Source organism: Copadichromis virginalis, linkage group LG4, assembly GCF_057382275.1.
Source record: "Copadichromis virginalis isolate Kocher_CV1m ecotype Utaka linkage group LG4, C_Virginalis_male_GT1.1, whole genome shotgun sequence".
Taxonomy (NCBI): Eukaryota; Metazoa; Chordata; class Actinopteri; order Cichliformes; family Cichlidae; genus Copadichromis; species Copadichromis virginalis.
The window spans coordinates 6,896,762-6,917,234 of record NC_140621.1 but is presented as its reverse complement, the minus strand read 5'-3'; the positions used below and the strand labels follow the sequence as shown (position 1 = coordinate 6,917,234).

Genomic DNA, 20,473 nt, shown 5'->3' with positions numbered 1-20,473 from the left:
AAACCAAAAGTACACTGACATCTCATAAAAGCTCATTTATCAAATATGACACACTTGGTGTTACATGTTAAGCATAATTATAATAGTAATTGTTACACTTTATTTTCATATGCTTCCTAAAATTGCCTTTTTGACCTATCAACTGATAAAACTTGTACTATTTCATGTAGATTTTTTTTTATTTAGAGGTTGGTTGTGTTATTGTGCACACATTAATTTTTCTCTAACTTCTTAATGGAAATAAAAGATGATACTGTGTGGTAAGTTTACATCTGCTGTTGTTATAGACGACATGCTGTGGCGTTAAATGGCCGCGCATCTTAAATGTCAACTGTGTCCTTTCCTGTTCCTGTGCTGCATAGTTATGTGTAATTTTGTTACAGTGTTGCCGTTTTAACAACCGTACAGTTTTAGCCAGATGGTTTCTGTCACTGTTTTTCGTGAAGTAATGTGAATAATGTAACTTTGCTTCATGGTGTGACAAAATTAATAAAAAATAAAAATACAGTTTCAAACACAGCCTTTAACCTCCAGCTGAAAACTTAACAGTACACTACTGGATCAAGAAGTAGCACATTTTGTGAGTCATGTTTAACTGATCATATTTATTACAAATATTAAGCATCAGGTCATCAAATCAGGTTCTCTCCGGTCTCGAGTGGACATCAGCCAGGAGAGAGAAACAGATGGCTCTGTACTCTTAAGCTTTCCCCCTAAACAAGCTCATGTACAGTACAGCTCAGCCACCATAGAGAAAGGACCAAAGCCCACCCAGATGAAACACTGCTTTCCTTCCTGTGGTATAAATTATAAAAATCAACTACGTTTTAATATCACTTCTTTGAAGATTTCTTTCACAGAAATTACGTTTAAAAAAAAAAAAAGGAAACAGCACCATCATAAAAAGACGTTACTGTGATGACTGTACATGAGGCTGGCTTGGGTCCTGCTCATGTGTAAGCTACTACTGAGTGGAGGAGAAACACGGGGAGGCTGGATCTTGCTCTCTTGACTCCTGAAGATGATCTTGCAGCTAGCAGACAGCTCTGCTGTGGTGCGTTCATGGCTCTGGTTTGTATGAGGAGGGTGGATTTGTCCCAGGGGAGGCCTTCTCAGGATCTGTGGACTCTGGCTGGGGCGAGGGGCTTGCTGCTGCTGCTGCTGCCGCTGGCTCTTTCTGCACCAGCTCTGGCTCATCCTGCCCTGCCTGTGGTGGGTGGACCAGGACCCGGTCGATGAGGCCAAAGTCCTGTGCTTCCATGGGACTCATGTAGCGATCCCTTTCCATCACACTTTCTGTAAGTTGGACAGAAATGAGCGTTTTATAGTTTAAATGTTTTAAACTAACTTTCCTCCTCTCCTTATACATATGAAAATCGGTTTCTTTGAGATTAGGGATGGGTATCGAAAACCGGTTCTTGTTGAGAACCGGTTCCCACTGTTTCAATCCCTTGGAATTGTTTGCCATTTTTGCAAACGATTCCCTTATCGATTCCAGTCGCCCCGAATGACGTCACCACGTTGCGGAGCGTCATTTACCTGGCAGGAAACACGGCGCGTAAGCGGCTCAAACGCTCAAGTTTGGTTATTCTTTACAAGAACGGATGACAACAGGGCAACTTGCAATACTTGCTAAGTAGATATTTCATTTAAGGGAGGAAACACTACGAATATGCAAAAGCATTTGCTCACAAAACACGCGATGACCTTAAATGAATGTCGTGTTTTTAATTCCGCTCCGGACTCGTGAATCTCAACCCAGCAGCAGCGGTAACGTTTGCACGTCCTCTCCCGTTAATGCGGCAGGTAAATAATCAACTAACAGTGCATATTATGTTAGCGCGATCTGCCTTATTACAAAACCTGCCATTACTGTGCATTTAGGCGACCATGATGAGAGAGACAGAGTCTGGCTCAGATGCTGGCAGTTCTCGCTGCAGTCTACCGGTAGCGTCTCCTTTCAGGCCAGGATAGACGAATGTCACCGAGCAGTGACTAAGTTTGTGGTAAAAGGCTTGCACCTATTTGCCACAGCAGATGCCCCCGATTTACGATAAGTGAATGTGTTTAATTGTAGGCAGGGACATTACTGGATATTCTTGTGTAATTGCTACAGAATAATTTATGTTATACTTTGTTATTGCTACAGAAGAATATTTATTTTATTATTTTACATTTACAATTTTTTTTTCCTGGGGACCCTGTGACACCCCATTGAAGAGCCGTAGGCTGGATCTCTTAAGATCTCACTGTTGGGTTTGTAAGGCCATGTACTCCTAAATTTCTATCTTGTTCAAAGAGAAGATGTAAAACAAAGTTCTAAGCTAATTGACTTTAGTGTTCTCCTTTTTAAAAAGAATCGAATCGTTAAACAGAATCGAAAATGGAATCGGAATCGTGAAAATCTTATCAATACCCATCCCTATTTGAGATGATGTCTAACACCTCTGTGAATTCCAAATATTAATGTTCATCACACCTGCAAGTCCTACACTCTTCAGAATAAAACATTATGGCCACCCTCGTCCATATATAATATACGGTTGGTTATTTGCATGTCACACATTGCCACGAACTTGAGACGTGCACTCCAGGCCTGGATTAGCCTTCTTTGTCTGAAATCCAAGTTTTTTGTCGCCAGGAAACATGCAAAGGGGGGAAATCATTGTGCTGCTTTTGTCCTACTTTTAAGTTTGTACTGTGTTGTGGTAATGAGCTGCACAAACATACCAATGGTCTCCAGTAACTGGCCCGTGTGTTTGGCGTAGATGTTGTTGATCTGTCTTTTCAGCTTCAGGATCTCTTCAGCCTGGATAGCAATGTCAGTGGCCTGACCCTGGACACACAGCACACTGAATGTTATTCCCTTCTTTACACCAACTGACCAGCACTCACAGAGAGACTAACTTACTCTGGCCCCTCCTGAAGGCTGGTGAACCATGATGCGGGCATTGGGCAGTGAATGCCTCATGCCTGTCGTTCCTGCTGCCAGGAGCAAGCTGCCCATGCTTGCCGCTTGGCCAACACACCAGGTGGAGATGGGATTCAGAATGTACTGCATGGTGTCATAAATGGCCAGTCCTGCTGTCACCACACCACCTTAAAAAGAGACAGAATGAGAGCTGTCTTTGCATGAATTTACTCATTTACTTAAATACACTGCATTCAACAGAGACGTTAATTATGTCAGGCATAAAATTTCATCTGTGAGATTCAGATCACAAAGTATTTGGACTGTGTGATACCAACAACACAAGATCATCTGCTGCTGCTCTTATATGTCCATATTTGGAATATACTGAAGTGGGCGTATTGTGCTTTTCCTCAAGTTTCATCACAATAAAAGCAATTTATGCTCATTTTAAAAACGGATAACGTTAAAAAAGACAAATAAATAAAAAAATTAAAATAAAATAAAAATCAGGCCACCCTATGTATAGTAATCCCTCCATTACCGTGAATGCATGCTGTCAAAGAGAGGGGCTAAAAGGAAGCTCTGCCCATCTGCTGTTCAAACTTTTTATTTGGCAGCCAATCAGAAGAAAGGTGGCTTAAAGGGGCGGGGCTAGAACTGCTTCTTTGACTGTTGATGGACAAACTGGCTGCACCAAAGCCCAGTATAAGATAAATCAAGATTACTTTGTATTGTGAATCGTGCAAAGCTACTCTAACAGAGTCCAAAAGTAAAACATGGAGCTGACAATGAATATAGCAGGTCCACTTTAACTTCAATGCAACGCTAGTGCAACCATCACACCCACAAACAGTGTTACAGCACTTAATACAAACTGTACCATAAGCATACATGCAATGACCAAAGCTGAAGCATGGCCACAAACACCGACAGGCTTCAGTCACAAACAAAATGACAGCAGCCTGTGAAAGTGCCAGTGAAGCAGCTGGTTTTGCTTCTGTTACTACAAATCAAGAAACTGTTACTTTATAAATACTGCGATTAAAAACATCAATATTTTGAATAAGCAATAAAAAATTATAGTTAATTTTAAAGGTTTTAACTGCACTACTTTTTGGCAAAAGAATTGTAATCAAAATACAAATTCTTGTAGGTGCTGAGTGAGCCTTAGCACAATGACACAAATATACGAGAAAATATTGATAGTTAGTGCGAGTACTCTCGCAGTCAGCAGTGGTTTACTGTAACACTGACGCAGCTCAGCCTTTCTCTGTGGATCAGAAATGAAAAAGTAGTGCTCTAACAAGTTCTTTGCTGTTTCATTTTCATGACGGTGAAATGTCTCATTCCTTCATCCTTCTTTTCATAAAGTTTATCAATAAACCTCACAGCAAAATACTCAGATTGGAACTCTTCGTTTTGATTATGTCATACCAGGACTGTTGATGTACATGTGGATGGGCTTGTTGTTGCTTTCTGACTGTAGGAAGAGTAGCTGGGCTATAACCAGACTGGCTATGGAGTCATCGATCTGAGCAGACGGGGAAGAGAAAGAGCTTGAATATAAATCACTCTGAAAACATGTTTCCAAAAATCTTCAGGAAGACACTTACAGGACCCATTACACATATGATTCTCTCTCTCAGGAGGCGAGAGTAGATGTCATATGCTCGTTCTCCTCTCCCCTGAAACAAAACAAACAAAAAACGAAACAAAAGGAGAGGATTTTAAATCAAATGACAAAGATGTTCTCTGTGGATTACAGGTCTGAACAGCACAGTATCTCAAATTCATACAGAAGGTTCACAAATATGCTGCCGCAACACAAATTCATGTTTTTACATCGATATTAGCAGGAATAAAGCCACTTATACAGATGTCTGTCTTTGCTTTGCCAAGCAAACAAAAATTCTCTCATCCTAAATCTTCATGATTCACACCTGTTTAAATTCTTTTTGTGCAACATTTTTGTTTGCAGGAGAAAAGAAACCATCATGTATTTATATTGTATATACACCTCTATACTGACTGTATATACACTTCTACTAAACACAGAAAGTCCTGCTTCAGCCGTTCAAATGATCACACTCACCGTCTGCTCCACGACTATGGGTATGAGTGGAGTCCGGCATATGGAACTGTGGTGGATGGATCTGCTGTGTGTCAGTGTCAAAGAACCGATACGCAACACCTGCTGAAAGACAGACAAAAAAATCCTCCCAAGATATAGGATCAACAACACTCCCAAAAGTTCAGTAACTGCAGTTTCCAGACATTTGATAACGACTGTGTTTAGTCTGTTCCTTCCCATTCCCTACAAGGCCACCTGGGTTGGCTGGAACACTGTTTACTTAGCCTGGCAGGGCGAAGGACACTGTCTCAGCTGAACTATGGACACGCACACACATACATATACTGATACTGATAAGCACTCACCGACGCATCACCCTCCCTACCCCGGATCCAACGCCACCTCCAACGCTTACCTCCCCTCTGATGTGGCCATCGGGTCAGTTGGAGGCGCAGTCGAAAGATTGCAACGGTCCCAGATCAGATGTGCACACTGGAACTCTTTCCCATGTTGCTTGTCTGTGTTTATTGTGCTATGGTGTGTTGATATCTGTGCATTCCTGTATTATCATTTTGTGTTACACATTTCGATGTTTTTTTCCTCGCTACCTAGCCTGACCTGTCTCCCCAATGTGATGTTTGTGTATTGTATGTACGGTCGGCAAGGTCTGTCATCTTGGTTGTGGCCAAAGACCTGCAACTGACAAATAAAGGCTATCTCATCTCATCTCTCATTTACAGACTGCTGTTGCCACCTAGTGTCAAGCATGGCTCAGTCCTAGCTGAGACAGGGAAAAAACTTTGCCCGGTTTGTTGGGTCTTCATTTCTGCTGAGACATTTAGATGGTAGAGTCTGAATATGGTGTAAACAACATAAAAGCATATCTCCATCCTGCTTTGTATAAACTGGTCAAACTGGTATAATGGTGTGGATGATACTTTCAGTGAACATTTTGGCCCCTTTAATACTAACTAAGCATCATTTATAGGGCAGAAGTAACCATGTACAGCCTTTTATGATCTGCCCATCTTAATCGCTGCTTCCAGCATGATCTCAGACTGGTTTCGTGAACACGACGATGGATTCACTGCACTCAAATGAGTCACAAGATCTCAGTCCAACAGAGCACTTTGGGACGTAACAGAGATTCATATCATGAATGTGCAGCTGTCAAATCTGCAGCAAGTGCATGACACTATGTGTGACCATATGCATCATGTGAATAAAGGCCAACATCTCTAAGGGATGTTTTCAGCACTAGTTTGTTTTTAAGTGACAGACTAAAATTGCTTAAGGAGCAAACATGTTCATAAGTTCACAGCTGTCCTCGGACTAAAAAATAATCCAGAGAGAATTTGCTCATAGAATTCTGATCATGAGTTGAAACTTTTTTTCATACGACTATTTTGAACACTCTTTGTACAATCAAATAATAATAACAATAATACAAACTAAAAAAACTAAAGAAGCACCGCGTGGGGAGAAAGCCCCACAAACTGCTTTTAAGCTCGTTGTGTTTGCTGATCGGGCTCTCTGTGATCCTCAGTGCTGTTAGCGTACAGAGCTGGCAGCTTTAACCTCCTAGGACCTGGCGTCCACATATGTGGACATCACATTTTGGGTTATTTAGACCAAAATACTCAATTTTGCTCTACAAGGGCCTGATATCCACTTACGAGGACATTATACTGCTACTGTTCTATCGAAATTTTAAACAAATATCCTCATATGTGGCTCTCATTTTTCTTAAAAATAAGGTAAAAAAAAAATCTGGTAATTCTTTGTTTTTACATTCATCGAGTCCCAATATGCCTAAATATCAAAGAGAAATTAAAAATGCATGTCGTGGAAGAGTTCGAGTCTTAGGAAGTTAAAGGTGATGCCATCAGACTTATGTCACACAAGCTGTTAGCTAACATCATCAACACGACAGAATAACAGCACAAACCGCCGAGTACACATATAACCAGTTTGTGATGTGTCGTCTGCGGACAGTCAAGCTTACTGGAAAGGTTTTCAATACTCACTCGTAACAGCATTTTGAAGGATTTTAGGGTTTAGCTTTCCTGTGTGACCCCGGAGCTCCTCCGGAACCAATTTCAACTTCTTCTTCCTTTGGGTTTATTGGCACTTATCCAACGGGTTTGGAGGTGCTATACCGCCACCTGCTGACCAACCTCATCGTGCTGGCTTTCTTCGTCTGTCAGTTGGCAAACCACGCAATGGTGCGTTTAACCCGGCTAATGCTGTTTCCTCAAACTTCGTGAGCACCTAAAAGAAAAAAGAGTTCCATTCAGAGGCACTTAGTCCAGCTACAAATCTATATAGTATGAAGAGGAAGCACGTGTTAAATAATAATGGTGAGGATTAGGAAGAGGCAAATTAGTGAAAAATCAGGCACCAAGTATTTAAGAGCCTTCGTTTGAAATTAGTTTAGTTAGATTAATTAATTAGAATAATTTGTGCTTTGTTGTACAGTACTGTACAAAAGTATTGAGTCATATTTTGCTAGGATAATAGGATAGAGGTAAACGGACTGGTACTTACACAGCACCTTTCTACTCAGTTTTAGCACTCAAAGTGGGTTCTACTGCAAATCTCTTTTAGTACTTTGACACACGCATTCATTCAGTATTTTTATCTATACACAAGCACTTTTATCTAATATTCCCACACAAATACACTCAAACTCTGATGGATGCATTCAAAACATTGCTACACCCACTCTAGAACCCGAGCCTCAGGTCCAGTGATGTATTGATAATGTGTCAGTTTATATAGAAATACAGTATATAAGGCAAAAACAGAGTTTGCACAATTCTAATGAGCTTGAAAGTCAGTAAATGCTGATTTTCAGTTATTTTTCAATGCATGCTCTCTGTTTAAGCAGTCTAATGTCAATATGACCTGAAGAAGTCACTCAGATGAGTGACAAAATGTTTCTCCCACTAAAAACACTACATGTGTATAAGCAGACTCAACTTTCTGGGAGTTTTGCAGGCTCATTGAAAGATATTCCAAAGCCCTTTCTTTGAATGTTGTCAAGCTTTTGTTTTGTTCTCTATGAAGATGATCGTACACTGCTTCAGTATGTTTATATCGAGGTTCTGAAGGAGCCAGTCCATGACTGAGTGCTGCACTTTGTGTTTACTCTGGGAATGTGTTTGAAATTACTGTCATGTTTAAAAATTAGGCTGTTGCTAATCATATGCTTTCCAAATGGTAATGGATGTTATCTCATAATCTGATGCCAGTTTTCTGTGACCATAATTCCATCTATTTTGATAAGATCCCCAACACCACTAGCTGAAATTTCAGCCCCAAACTATGACATAGCCTCCATTGTGTTTTGCACAGAAGACAATCACTGCTGAACCTCACTACTGATGGCCCCGATACAAATACTGGGATGATTTGCACCAAAATTTTCAAATTTGGATTCATTGCTACATAAGACCTGTTGCATGTGACTTTCACAGGAAATCCCCTTGTGAGTGCAGAAATACAATTTTATGGTTTTCAAACTGTGTCCCTGCCTCGCCACTGGGAGATGTACTGAGATAGGGAGCAAAACATCCAATGCTCTTAGCCTCCGGCTGATGACCGTGCAGCTGACAACCGTGCAGCTGACCCTTGTTGGCAGAGCAAGTGCACAGGCTTAGAGCAGGAGAAACATCACGCCTGTAAAAGAATCTGAGCACTCTTGGAAACCAGTGACCTCTTCAAAAGGACAGGTGACAACTGGGAAAGGCTGGTGGATGACTAGGAAAGGCCATCTGCCAGCAGGAAAGACTGCAACACAAGTGGGTTTCTATTCACCTTACCTCAGGGGCTACATGAAGCCCCATAAAGCACCATTTCTTGACCGTAAATAAGCAGAAAGGAAGTCAACCCATGGAGTCTCTGAAAGTGAACAGGTGCTTCAGCTGTGCAGATATCTGGAGGATGTCACAGAGTAAGCTCCACACCCCTCTATCACACCTACTGGTTGGGTAAGGAAGAAGACTCATCGAATGGGAAATTTCCAGCACATTCTGTCAGTGTCCCAGGGAAGCTTGGTGGCACTATGATCATGTCCTGCCGAAGACACAGAACTAAAGAGCTAAACACAAAGGCTGGGTCACCAAACCAGGACCATGACAGTGTGTTTTTAAAGATTAAACCTTTTCTATACAATTTGTATTACAATTTCTGTGATGTGTTGTCTTTACTTCCTACATGAGCCTAAAGTCATTTTATTTTTATTTTATTTCACTCTTTTGTTTTATTTAGTCATGGAAGCAGCAACTTTGTAACACTGTCAGAAAACGAAAGTTTATTACTGTGTTATAATGGAGTATTTTTTTTTTTTTTTTTTTAACTGAATGGTCCAAATACTTTTTCAGTCATGAACACGAACAGGATTTTTATTTTGAAAGCTTGGACCGGAAGATGTACTTTCCTACAGCCCAAACTTGGAACATAAGTGCAGTTGTCTACTTGCCCCCTCACTCTGTTACTTGGATTCAATCATGTCGAACAACAGCGCCGCCAACAGCAGTTTAGTCATCGCTCAGAAGGCAGTGAAACAGCTTCGTCTGGAGGCCAGCGTCCGCCGGATAAAGGTAAGCTCACCTCGCTTCACAGCTGAACTCAACACTTTATTACTCCGCTGCCTGCGCGTGACTCCCGCCCTGAAGCACAACCTAAGCTTAACGTGGCGCCCGACGCAGCTAATTAATCTGTCAATTAGCGTCAAAGTGGGAACATTAAAATTCAAAAGCTATTTCAGTGTTTCACTAAGTGTTCTGTGTTTGCTCTTGTTAAAAGTATACAGCCTATACACTCACTAAAATGAATTATTGAATTATTTATTCCTGCATTCACAAAGGACATCAAACGACCTGATACGCACACCACTGCAATAACCTATATTTTATTCATTCCCATGTTAGCGTGTTTTGAAAGCCATTCACAGTGTCATCTCTTGGTGTGCAGTGGAAATGGTAGCAAAACAGACTTTTCTGTAGGAGCAAACACAGTGGCAGCTTTGTTAATTGTGGTGCTGCGTGACTGGACTGATTGTTGGGTGGCTACTTATTTTAGAACAGAAGTCAGACCAGTTTCAAGTGTGTCTGTGTTTGGTGAATTAAAAGAAATCACACAACAGTTTCATTCAGCAGACAAGTTCTTGTAATTTGTTACAGTCCGAAAACCAAAACACACACAGAAGAATTTAATTTGTGATGTTAGTTTTGTAAGTTTTGCAACATTTTCTTATGGTTTCTGTGTTAAACTGGGGTATTGGGGACCAAGCACAAGGCTGAGGGGCTCACAGGAAATCCACATGAAACAGGACCTCACACTGTGTCAGAAACAACTTGCAGATGATTTTCAAGCTCATGCAATGGAAACTGGCATCAGTGTTTTTTAACTTTAAATATTTTGATAAGCAAAACAAATGTGGGCAAAATCACAAAGTGTAACATCCAAAATGCATTACACATGCATTTTGCAATCACATGGCACCTCAAGTGCCATGTGATTGGCTGATTAGATATTTGCATTAACAAGCAGTTGAACAGGTATGCTTAGTAAAGTGTGCAATACCTATTTATTGGAAAAGGAAATGACAATTCCATGTCTATTGACAGCATGTACAGTACTGTGCAGAAGTCCTGAGCCACCTCTCACTTATTTATATTTGGCTAGGACTTCACTTTTATATAATGCAAAATCAGAGTTTGTAAAATTCTGACAAGCTTGAAAATCAACATTTTATGTGATCACATCTATTCTTCAATACAGTCTGTACTTTTTTTTAATTAGTAATCTTCAGGAAAGGTTCTCCAAGATTTTCTAAAAACAGTTCTTCTTTGGATGTTTGCTGGTTTTTGTTCCATTCTCTGTCAGGATGATCCCACATAGCTTCAGTGTGTGTGAGTGTGTTTTATTTAGCTATCCTTTTTACTGCGTTGGCAGTGTGTTTGGGCTCATTGATCAGTCGCTTTACAAGTGGTACTACATAATAAATCAAAGTCTGGTTTTTACTTTTCTGTGTCCATAATTCTGTTAGTTTTGATACGATTCTCAACACCATTAGATAAATCCAGCCCCAGACTGTGACACGGCCTCCACTGTGTTTACTGTGCTATTTGGGATATGCCAACAAAACAAAAACAACCAAAACTCCACATCACATACTGTGAATATTTCTGAGGAGTTATTGTAGCACTCTTCTTTTAGTTATAGTACTTATTAGTTAACACTAACACTTGCTTTCAGGTTTCTCAGGCTGCTGCAGAACTGAAAAACTTCTGTTTGCAAAATGCCCACAAAGACCCTCTCCTCACCGGGGTGCCCTCCAGTGACAATCCTTTCCGGCCTCCCAAGTCATGTGTCCTCCTCTGAGGTATGAGTTTTTATATATATATTTGTGCTCTTTTAATTTTGGAAATGCTAAACAATAAGCTTGTTATTTATTAGAGCACAAGATGTATCCCTCTGAGCTAAATCTACTTGTTCTCTTTGTAGATCCGTAGAGTGCATTCAGGCAGTCTCCTCATTGTTCTAACGTGGATTTCTGTCATGTGCGCCGCCACTGTTGAAGATAACGAAGACCTAGTCAGTGAGGGAGTTGATTAAATGATAATGATTTCAGGTGAAACATTTAGCCAATCTTATTTTAATTATTTGTGTGTTTCTGCATTCTGCATTTCTGTTTTGAAGACCTGTGGAATAACATTTTTAACAGTCATTATCAGTGGATGTGCAATTGTATTTGGCACTATATAAATAAAATACAACTGAATTAAACTGGATGAAAACTCACACAGCTGAAAACAACATGACTAGAAAAATTCCCATGAAAATTACACCTTAAAATACAAACCTAAGCAGTTTATTCCCATTTATAGATGTTTCCCAGGATCAAGCAGCAACCTCTAGACTCTAGAGTTTAGAGTCTAGACTTTAAAAATCAAGAAACAGAAGTTCCTCTAATGACCACTTGGCTCCAAATGTCATTTAGTTTGCTTTAAAACAGAAATAAATGTGTTTACTCAGACTATTCAAATATTTTTTTATGTTACTTAACACTACGAGCAGCTAACTGCTAGTGTTGGTAAATAACATGTCACACTCTCATCCAAATATAACTTCAAACAAACCCACTGAGCAACATCACACTGGCTCCATTTATCTTTAGTCTATGTCCAGAACAGGTGTAAAACAATCGTTTAATCTTTATTTCTTTATTTATATATTCATTTTTTGTCAATTCTTTCAAGCACTAGATGAAAACATTCAATATAACTCAATTTCTGAACAACTGAGTTTAACGCATGTATTCCCATCATCAGTCAGAAGCTGACTGTCTGTAATCATCTATTTTTACCACTGAAAATGACCACGAGTTAATTCAGATATGAAGGAACTAACTGAGCATAAATGAAGCTCATTGGACACGGAGCGTACTACACAAATGACCAGCCATCAGTTTGTGTCAGAAAGCTCTCTCTAAAAATGTATTTGAATTCATATCATAACATAAAGAACAGCAAATGTTTTATGGTGACTTTATTTACAGTGTAATGAAATGTGCCAGATATGGGCCCTTGTGTTTTTTACACCTACTGTTGCTTGCACTGTCATTTAATTGCTACTATGCATGTATCACATTAAATTATTACCCTAACAATCTGTATGTACTTTGTTTCCTTTCCGTTTGCTTTCTCCGTTTTTTAAAAATGTAATACAAAATGCACAAAAGATATCTTCAAAAAATGAAGATGTACTATGTTTATACATTATTAATAATGTAGTGGTCAGTGTTTAGGATGTGAAAAGCTAATGGCTATCATGGAAATGGGGAAGCAGACGCAAGAGTTAATGAATCACTATCATGAATAGTACTCGTCGCCATTGATCGGTGGTCATGACGTTAACAGGCCTAAAACTGAGCCCGTGGCTCCATGTTAGCCTGTGATGCCTGTGTCACTCACTGTGCATCAGCAGTGTTTAGAAGGTTGGGGAAACCTGCAGTAAGCTGAAACTCAGATGAGTGATGACACGTTTCTCTCACTGAAAACGTGTCCAGATGAGCTGAATCAACTCTCTGGGTTTTACTTACCTGGATTATTGGATTAGAGTTCCGCTGTACACAGTCAGAAATAGGGGTACGGAAGGAGTACATTACTGTGCCCCAAGGTACAAAAATGACATTAATACAGTCTAAGGACAAATATTGGACCTCGGGGGAACTATCTGTACCTTTTTTAGCGTCTGAAAGGTACATACATGTTCCTTAATTGTGAAAAGTACTTATTTGTACCCATTCTTTCAAAAGATAAAGTACAGGTTGATTAAGCTCTTTTTGATTAGAGGTTTTTTTTTAATTCTTTTTGACAGTAATTTATTTGCAACTGTATTGATTTAAGCATATATTTTAGTGTTTTTATTTTATTTTTTATTATTTTCATTGCTGTTGTTGTTTTTGTATTCCCTGAACCCCCCTTATTTTTAAGCTGCTTTAAGAACAACGAATTTATTTGAAAGAAAAAAAAGTAAAAATGCATTTAAACATTTTTTTAAGAGAGCGTTTTTTTTTTTTTAAGTATAAGTATTTGGATGAATTGCAAAAAAGCACCCTCGGAGTGCGAGTTGAGCCCATCCTCACAACATCAAACAAAAAGTAGAAGAAGAAACTCAACGAATAGCTGGTGGATTCTAGAACTTTCTTTAAATGCAGCAGGTGCCATTTTGTTTTATCAACGGACGGAGATGGATTACGAACTTGCAAGTCCTGGTGTGCTCTGTTCACTTTCAACCGAGGAACTCTTAACAAAAATACAAGAGTGGGGCTTAGATGTCACCGAAGCTGAAGCTCAGCGTTTCAGAGGTAAGTTTTATTTAAAGAAAAATGTAGCGTAATTACTAATTATTGGTTTAGCCTAGCTTAACGTATATTAGCAATTTAGCTAGTTTCGGCACTCTCTTAGCTCAAATTATGTCTTTTTACAAACGTTTTTACAAACGTTTCATGTGTAAAGTTGAGGTCACAGTTCTGAAAAATGAAAAATGTGTACACATAGTATTTGTATAAGTTTGAACTTATATATGTGGTTCGGCCACAGTCTATGGGTTCGGTAACCCCTGCGCAGCGGAACGGCGCGAAATTTGATTCCCTGGTAGCTGAATGCAGTTTACCGTTAGTGTATTAATGGTTTAATAAAATCACGTTTTTACATCCACTCCAAGGCCATTAACACACATGGGCGGCGTTTAAAGGAAATATCTTGACGCCGCACTTGTTTAAAATATAACAAGGGTGTCGCAGCTGGGGTTTGATAGTCCCGTTTTCAGCAATGTGGGAACTTTTTCAGCATGTAATCTGAGCTTGTAATACGGTCCTCCGGGTGTTATCGCTATAAGTAATCGGTCTGAAAGAACAGACGGCAGAAACTGTCGGAAATCTGGAGAAAGGAGTCACCTTAGTAGTGAATATTAACAAATTACAGCATTCTAGTCTTTTTTTTTTTCTTCCAAACTTGAAAGGGCACAAAAGCATGCTCAGACTCTGCTCTCCTGTGTCCAGTAGTCCCAAACAAACATCTAAATTTAAAAATGAAAACTTTGCATATCAAGAGGATTCACTCTAAAAATTTGGTTTATTTTATTTAATTTACTGATTTTTTTAATGAATATTTCTTTGAACTGAAAGAAGTTGTACAAAAGGTTTTAATGTGTGTGATATACGGTTTTTACCCATGTAAAAATGTGGTGTTAAATATTCTTACATGGAATTTAGAGTTTGTACTACCATTTATCTTGCAGACAATGAGGTTGATGGTGACACAGTTGACTGCGGTCTTACTGAGACTATGGTTGCATACCTTTTCCAAGGATCCTTCAAAAAGCAGGTTAAATTCAACCAATTTGTGTCAAGGATGAAGGAATCTTCAGTGACGCTGACTCTACAGACTGTCTCTCCAGAAGACTGGCAACCATCTACTTCGTCAACTTCAATAAGGTATTTTCTTATTTATAATGAAGTTAGTATGTCTGAAACATACATGTTGGCCATTATGCACTTTTAGGATTTAGTTAATATGATCATTTTTCCTACCATATGTATTGTTACTGTAGTGTTTTATACTTCAATTCATGCAATAAAAACAAACATTTAACTGTTTTCACAGCAATGAAAGTACTTTGAGACTGCCAGCCTCTTTTGAAATTCCAAGATTTCCCAAAAATCTGCAACTAAAACTGGACAACAAAGAACCGTGCCATAAAAATCCAAGGGACAGACACACAATAATCAGAGTTCTATATGAAGCTGTGGCACAGTATACTATGTAAGTTAATCAGGGTAATGTTAGCTTGTTGCTTTAGAAAAAGCTGAATCTGTCATATTGAAAATAAACGCTACATTACTAAGAAACAATAACTGACACTTGATAAAGTTTGTTTGTCAGCAGTTGCTCTAACACTTATGTTTCTTCTGATATTACAGGTATCCTACAAATTCTGAATATGTGCAAGCTGTGAAGACGCTGGTAATGAAGTATCCTTTCCTCAAGGATCGTGAGGGAAATGGTTATGTAAGTTAAATTTAAAATTTGCATAAGGTTCCTTCAAGATTACAAAGTAAAAGTGAAGCTTTTTTCAATCTTGTTTTGTTAGTAAGACAATCTGTAGCCTCTCAGTAGGTTTGTATGAAGTATGTTTACTGATTCTTTGTTGGGTGTATTTTGTGTAGATTGTTTTTACAGTAACTTATGTTTCTGTTCAACAAGCACACATGGCATATGTCTTTGAGACGTAAATTCAAATCAGAGCGGGCACCACTAGTCGACAGTGAGGCAGTGAGGCGTTGTAAGGAGAAGTTTGGTTCTACGAGGAGAGGGCAGCCTAATAAATGTCAACGAACAAGTCAGAGAAATGTTTGTCAGGTTGGTGTGAGGGACATCTTGAGCTATAAAATGTTCTTGCCTCTGTTATTACATCTAAAACTAAGGATTAGGGATGCAACTGTACCCCTTTTTTCAAACCAAAACTATACCAATACTTGGATTAGAGCACTTGCTAATACAAAGTACCAGTGCTAATACTTCTACCTCACAAAATATTATTAATTAGAAGGCGCTAAAAGAGGGTGAACTAGATTTAAAAAAAACCAACATTTTAAATATGACTCCAAAACTAAAATTTCAAGTTAACAATTAAGATTTTATGTGAAATTATTTCAGAGTTTCCATATTTTAAATATTGGTTCATGGTATCGGTTAACTTTAAACGATACGAGTTCTTTGTGATGCACAGATCGTGTCAGCTCTAATTGTATATTTAGTCTTATGTTGGGTTTCTAATCTGTTTTGACTTTCTCTTCTCACTCTTGCTTTCTTTCAAGGGACCATGCGTCCAAGGAGAGGATTTATTATCCATCGACGCCCACTTAAAGGTCTTACAGTGCCAATATCAGAAGATGCAACCAGATACCATGGTGGTTCATAACCGTATGCAGCAAACGTTTGCTTGGCGGCAAAAAGAAATTGCAGATGGTATGCCTGTGGAGGATGTGTTGAAGAAGTACCCCTTCTTAGGGATGCCTACTGGTGTAAGTCAGAAAGCTGAACTGAACTTGGAAATAGCTGTCACATTTAACATGTTTATAGTAGTAAATTTTATTTGCCCTTGACCTTGCTTTCTTCATCTGTCCCTCTTTCCTTTTTTTGTATGTTCATGTAACTTCTTACAGTATTGTTGTTAAATTCTATAAAAAAATAATTATGCAGCACCATACATAATTAATATCAACTTTAGATTATTTCATTTTCATACACTGTTATTTTGTACTGAAAATTTATTTTTTACTTGTAGCTGTGCAACGAACTCGGGTGGATCCAACCAACAACGGGTAATGTAAGCCAGCGATTTCGTGAAGGGCTCTCATGTGTTGCAGCAAAGGTGATTGACGTTACACGAGGGAAAACCCCACTCTACCAGCTCTACCTTGATGCAAGAGAGGAGGCTCTCACTGATGACCTACCAGGTATTTGCTTTCAAGGCTTCCATTTTATATAATTTTTATAGGTAACTGGAAATGCCAGATAAAATGCATGGGTGATCTTGTGTTGTTTTTGGGTTTTTTTGGCAGATCTTGACACAAGGGCTGCACTTTTATTCCTGCCATACGTCTTCAAGGAGAAACTGGATCTCTTTGTCATACTTGGAGAGGTGTGTGTATTAAAATATTTAGTCTATATAAAAGGAAAACAAATGTATCTTTTGTTAAGAGACTAAGATATTGCTTTCCTCTACCTTCTCTTTTGACTTCAAAGGTTCATCCGAAAACCCCCTATCCAACTGTGCAGCTACTTCATGAAGACTGGAAACCAGTGTTCTCCAGAAGCGCTCCAAACATTGTGAAGTTGGATGGCAGTGAAGTGTGCAGAAGCTCGTGTATTTTTGAAGGAATCATCTCTTCTTTCTGCTTGTATTTTGTCTTCAACCTTGCTTATCCAAAACATCTGAAGAACACCCTGATTTTTCTCCAAAAGTACATTGTGAAAATAGATGAGGGTGAGGACCGGCCTCTGCCAATCACAGTCACCAGACAAATAAATCTTCTGTATTGACCACCATGCCTCAGCCATATCAGTGCTCCAAATGTGGCAGAAGAACCTTTAGTTTGACAAAGCTTATTCAGCACATAGGACTTATTCATTCCCATGATGCCAATTTTGATATAACCTGTGGACTCAGTGACTGCTGTTCTTCCTTCAAAAAATATGAATCTTTCAGACGACATGTGTATAGGAAACACAGAGAACAGGTGTTGTGTCCCCATAAAGACTTAGATGAAAATGAGCAGGAGGTAGTCAGTCCACACCCAAATGAATTTGCAAATGACATGACTGAAAATATTGAAACCCCTCCATCCTGGGATGAATTTTTGATAAATTTCAGAGACAATCTTTTCAAGTTCATTCTTAAGTGCAGAGAGAAAAATTCTTTACCAGTCTCTGTTCAGGAAGAAATTGTGGAAGATGTAAATTTTCTGATGTGTTTTTTCAAGGAGAACTACGATGCTTTTATAGCATATCATTTAGAGAAAATGGGTCTTGATGTGTCTTTGTGTCCAGAGCTTAAAAATGTCCTGCATTCAAATGAATTTTTTGAGAAGGCTTCAACAGCTATTCGATCTCCTTATTTGGTCAAAGAACATTGCAAATCAAAGCTCAACATGACAGAGCCTGTTCATTGCAAATTAAGAGACTCTGTGGGTCATACAGTTGGCTCGTATTCATATGTGCCTGTTGATAAGGTGCTAAAAAATTATCTTTCTCATGAAGACATACAAGATCACATTTTTTCAAGTGGCAATTTGGAAACTGATGAATTTCTAACAGATTACTCTGATGGAGAAATCTTCAGACATCATCAATTCTTCAAGGATAACCCAAATGCACTGCGACTCCATTTTTATGAGGATGAATTTGAAGTACTTAATCCTCTAGGATCTAAACGATCCAAACACAAACTTAGTGCATTTTATTACACTGTAGGCAATTTGGACAAAAGGTACACTTCTCAGCAGAGGCACATTCATCTAGCGTTATTGGTACGCTATTCTTTCGTTAAGCGGTGTGGTTGGCATGTTATCCTTAAACCTTTGCTTGATGATTTGGAAAAACTTTCCACTGATGGCTTTACTTTTACCATTGATAAAACTGAACACACTATTCATGCTGCTCTTGCAACTTTATCTTGTGATAATTTATCAGCTCACATGATTGGTGGTTTTTCTATGTCATTTAACACTGGTAGAATTTGTCGGTATTGCATGGCTTCTTATGAAGATATGAAACAATCCTTTGAGGAAGAAAGCTTTGTTTTAAGAACATCAGAGGTTCACCAGTATCATCTTGCACGAATCCAAGAATTTCCGGATGATAAAACAATATATGGTGTAAATAGTTCATGTCCTTTTGACAGACTGAGTTATTTCAGTGTTACGCAAGCTTTACCACCTGATGTAATGCATGATCTGTTGGAAGGTGTAGTTCCTCTAGTTATGAAACTAGTGATTTGTAAAGCCCACACTGAGAAGCATATTACAATTAGAGAGATCAATGAAGAATTGCAAAAAATGCCCATCGGTCAGAATGACAAAACAAACAAACCAGTACAGTTATCAGAGAGACTTCAGAGTGTTGGTATTGTTGGATCAGCATCTCAAAAGTGGTGCCTGTTCAGATTGCTGCCATTTCTGATGGCAGACCGTGTGCCACCTAATTGTAAATATTGGCATGTTTTTCTTCTATGTCGTGAAATAACAGAGATTGTAATGGCTAAAAAAGTGCGAAAAGAGAATATTTTATTGTTGAAGTTGCTTGTCCATGAGTTTCTCACAAAACTGAAAAGTGTATTTGGGGATGTAATTACACCAAAGTGTCATTATTTAATCCACTATGCAAGACTGATTGAAATGTTCGGCCCTCTACGTTTGTTATGGTGTATGAGATTTGAAAGTAAGCACCAGTATTTCAAAACGTTGTCCCACAATTGTAGAAATTTTATGAACATTGCTACAACTTTGAGCAACAGACATCAGTTCAGACAGTGCTGGGAGTTTTCTAACAAAAGTTTACTTGGTGAATTTGAAAATGTTTTTGGAAAAAGTGTGACTACACCATTTTTGTCATTACCACTGGAACTGCAACAAGCACTGACAGTCTATTGTGGCTTTTCTGAAGTTGATAGTGCTAAGAAAGCTTTCCAGCGTGTGTCAGAAGTAATTGTGAACAGTGTCAAATACTGTGTAAGAGATGTGTTTGTCATTGATGTACTGCTTTCAGAGAAGATTCCTCTGTTCTGGCAAATTAAGTACATATTTAATATTGACACAATGTGGGTCTTTTGTGGAAAAATTCTCATTCCTCTGTTATATGACAACCATTTTCATTCATACAGTGTTAGAGTTGATAGTGAATGGACGTTGCTAAAACCTGGACAGGAAATTGATGTTGCAGCTTATGACACATACTCTGTTGATAACAGTTTGTATGTAACAGTTAAGCAATGTATTTAAGAAGGTAATAAATGTGACAAGTATTTTTGACTTTGTATCTTCAATTTTTCAAATCCTGAGAGGAAAAATATAGGAAATCTGTGTGTAGATACTGAACCTTTAGAAAGACATTTTTGTACTCCTTTTAAGGGTTCTTTTTTGTACTTTATACTAAGGGTACAACTTTGCCCTTTAAAGTACAGGTTTGACGTGTAAAAGGTACAAATTACAAGGGTACAAATCAGTACCCACAGTTTAGGGTACAGAACGGTACCTTAGAGGGTACCACCCCAGTGACAAGCCATTGTACCCCTATAGGTACATTTCTGTACTTTAATTTCTGAGTGTGTATGTTTAAGTTGCACTTCTATCTTCTGAACCAAAGTCTAACTTTATTTTTCTTGTTGGAGGCTCTTCTTGAGAATCTGCATTT

General features: G+C 38.7%; 3 protein-coding genes across 6 annotated transcripts; 2 read left to right on the top strand and 1 right to left on the bottom strand.

Annotated features, from left to right (window-relative positions):
* Positions 1-4: 4 nt before the first annotated feature.
* clpp (caseinolytic mitochondrial matrix peptidase proteolytic subunit) lies at positions 5-7,224 on the bottom strand. Of its 3 annotated transcripts, none has more exons than XM_085453315.1 (7): positions 7,013-7,224; positions 5,007-5,105; positions 4,528-4,599; positions 4,349-4,445; positions 2,912-3,099; positions 2,731-2,836; positions 5-1,296 (listed from the first exon to the last, which is right to left on the bottom strand). In XM_085453315.1, exons 1-7 carry the CDS (start codon positions 7,022-7,024, stop codon positions 1,061-1,063), a joined length of 810 nt encoding a protein of 269 aa, XP_085309441.1. In that variant the 5' UTR covers positions 7,025-7,224; the 3' UTR covers positions 5-1,060. The 3 variants fall into 3 exon arrangements, with proteins under 3 accessions (XP_085309441.1, XP_085309440.1, XP_085309439.1); XM_085453314.1 differs by having other exon boundaries at positions 5,007-5,108; positions 7,013-7,222; XM_085453313.1 differs by lacking the exon at positions 7,013-7,224 and having other exon boundaries at positions 5,007-5,377.
* Positions 7,225-9,417: 2,193 nt separating this feature from the next.
* Positions 9,418-12,662, top strand: LOC146710715 (guanine nucleotide-binding protein G(I)/G(S)/G(O) subunit gamma-5). The gene is made up of 3 exons (XM_085455373.1): positions 9,418-9,589; positions 11,250-11,376; positions 11,499-12,662. Exons 1-2 carry the CDS (start codon positions 9,497-9,499, stop codon positions 11,373-11,375), a joined length of 219 nt encoding a protein of 72 aa, XP_085311499.1. The 5' UTR covers positions 9,418-9,496; the 3' UTR covers position 11,376; positions 11,499-12,662.
* A 930-nt stretch (positions 12,663-13,592) lies between these two features.
* LOC146710714 (sterile alpha motif domain-containing protein 3-like) lies at positions 13,593-20,091 on the top strand. 2 transcript variants are annotated; one of them, XM_085453310.1, is made up of 9 exons: positions 13,593-13,863; positions 14,799-14,994; positions 15,164-15,322; positions 15,481-15,568; positions 15,764-15,919; positions 16,378-16,584; positions 16,848-17,019; positions 17,125-17,204; positions 17,309-20,091. In XM_085453310.1, the coding sequence occupies exons 1-9, from the start codon at positions 13,593-13,595 to the stop codon at positions 17,603-17,605; spliced, it is 1,626 nt and encodes a 541-aa protein (XP_085309436.1). In that variant the 3' UTR covers positions 17,606-20,091. The 2 variants fall into 2 exon arrangements, with proteins under 2 accessions (XP_085309436.1, XP_085309437.1); XM_085453311.1 differs by lacking the exon at positions 15,764-15,919.
* The last annotated feature ends 382 nt before the right edge of the window (positions 20,092-20,473 follow it).

Bases quoted from the DNA above. Each gene is read 5' to 3' on its own strand.
- clpp (XM_085453313.1), bottom strand. From the start codon at position 5,225: ATGGGAAGGAACAGACTAAACACAGTCGTTATCAAATGTCTGGAAACT. The intron at 4,600-5,006 runs GTGAGTGTGATC...GTTTTGTTTCAG, and splicing joins CCATAGTCGTGGAGCAGACG to GGGAGAGGAGAACGAGCATA. The intron at 2,837-2,911 runs GTAAGTTAGTCT...CTGTGTGTCCAG, and splicing joins AGCCTTCAGGAGGGGCCAGA to GGTCAGGCCACTGACATTGC.
- LOC146710715 (XM_085455373.1), top strand. From the start codon at position 9,497: ATGTCGAACAACAGCGCCGCCAACAGCAGTTTAGTCATCGCTCAGAAG. The intron at 9,590-11,249 runs GTAAGCTCACCT...ACTTGCTTTCAG, and splicing joins CCAGCGTCCGCCGGATAAAG to GTTTCTCAGGCTGCTGCAGA.
- LOC146710714 (XM_085453310.1), top strand. From the start codon at position 13,593: ATGAATTGCAAAAAAGCACCCTCGGAGTGCGAGTTGAGCCCATCCTCA. The intron at 17,020-17,124 runs GTATTTGCTTTC...TTTTTTTGGCAG, and splicing joins TCTCACTGATGACCTACCAG to ATCTTGACACAAGGGCTGCA. The intron at 17,205-17,308 runs GTGTGTGTATTA...TTGACTTCAAAG, and splicing joins TCTTTGTCATACTTGGAGAG to GTTCATCCGAAAACCCCCTA.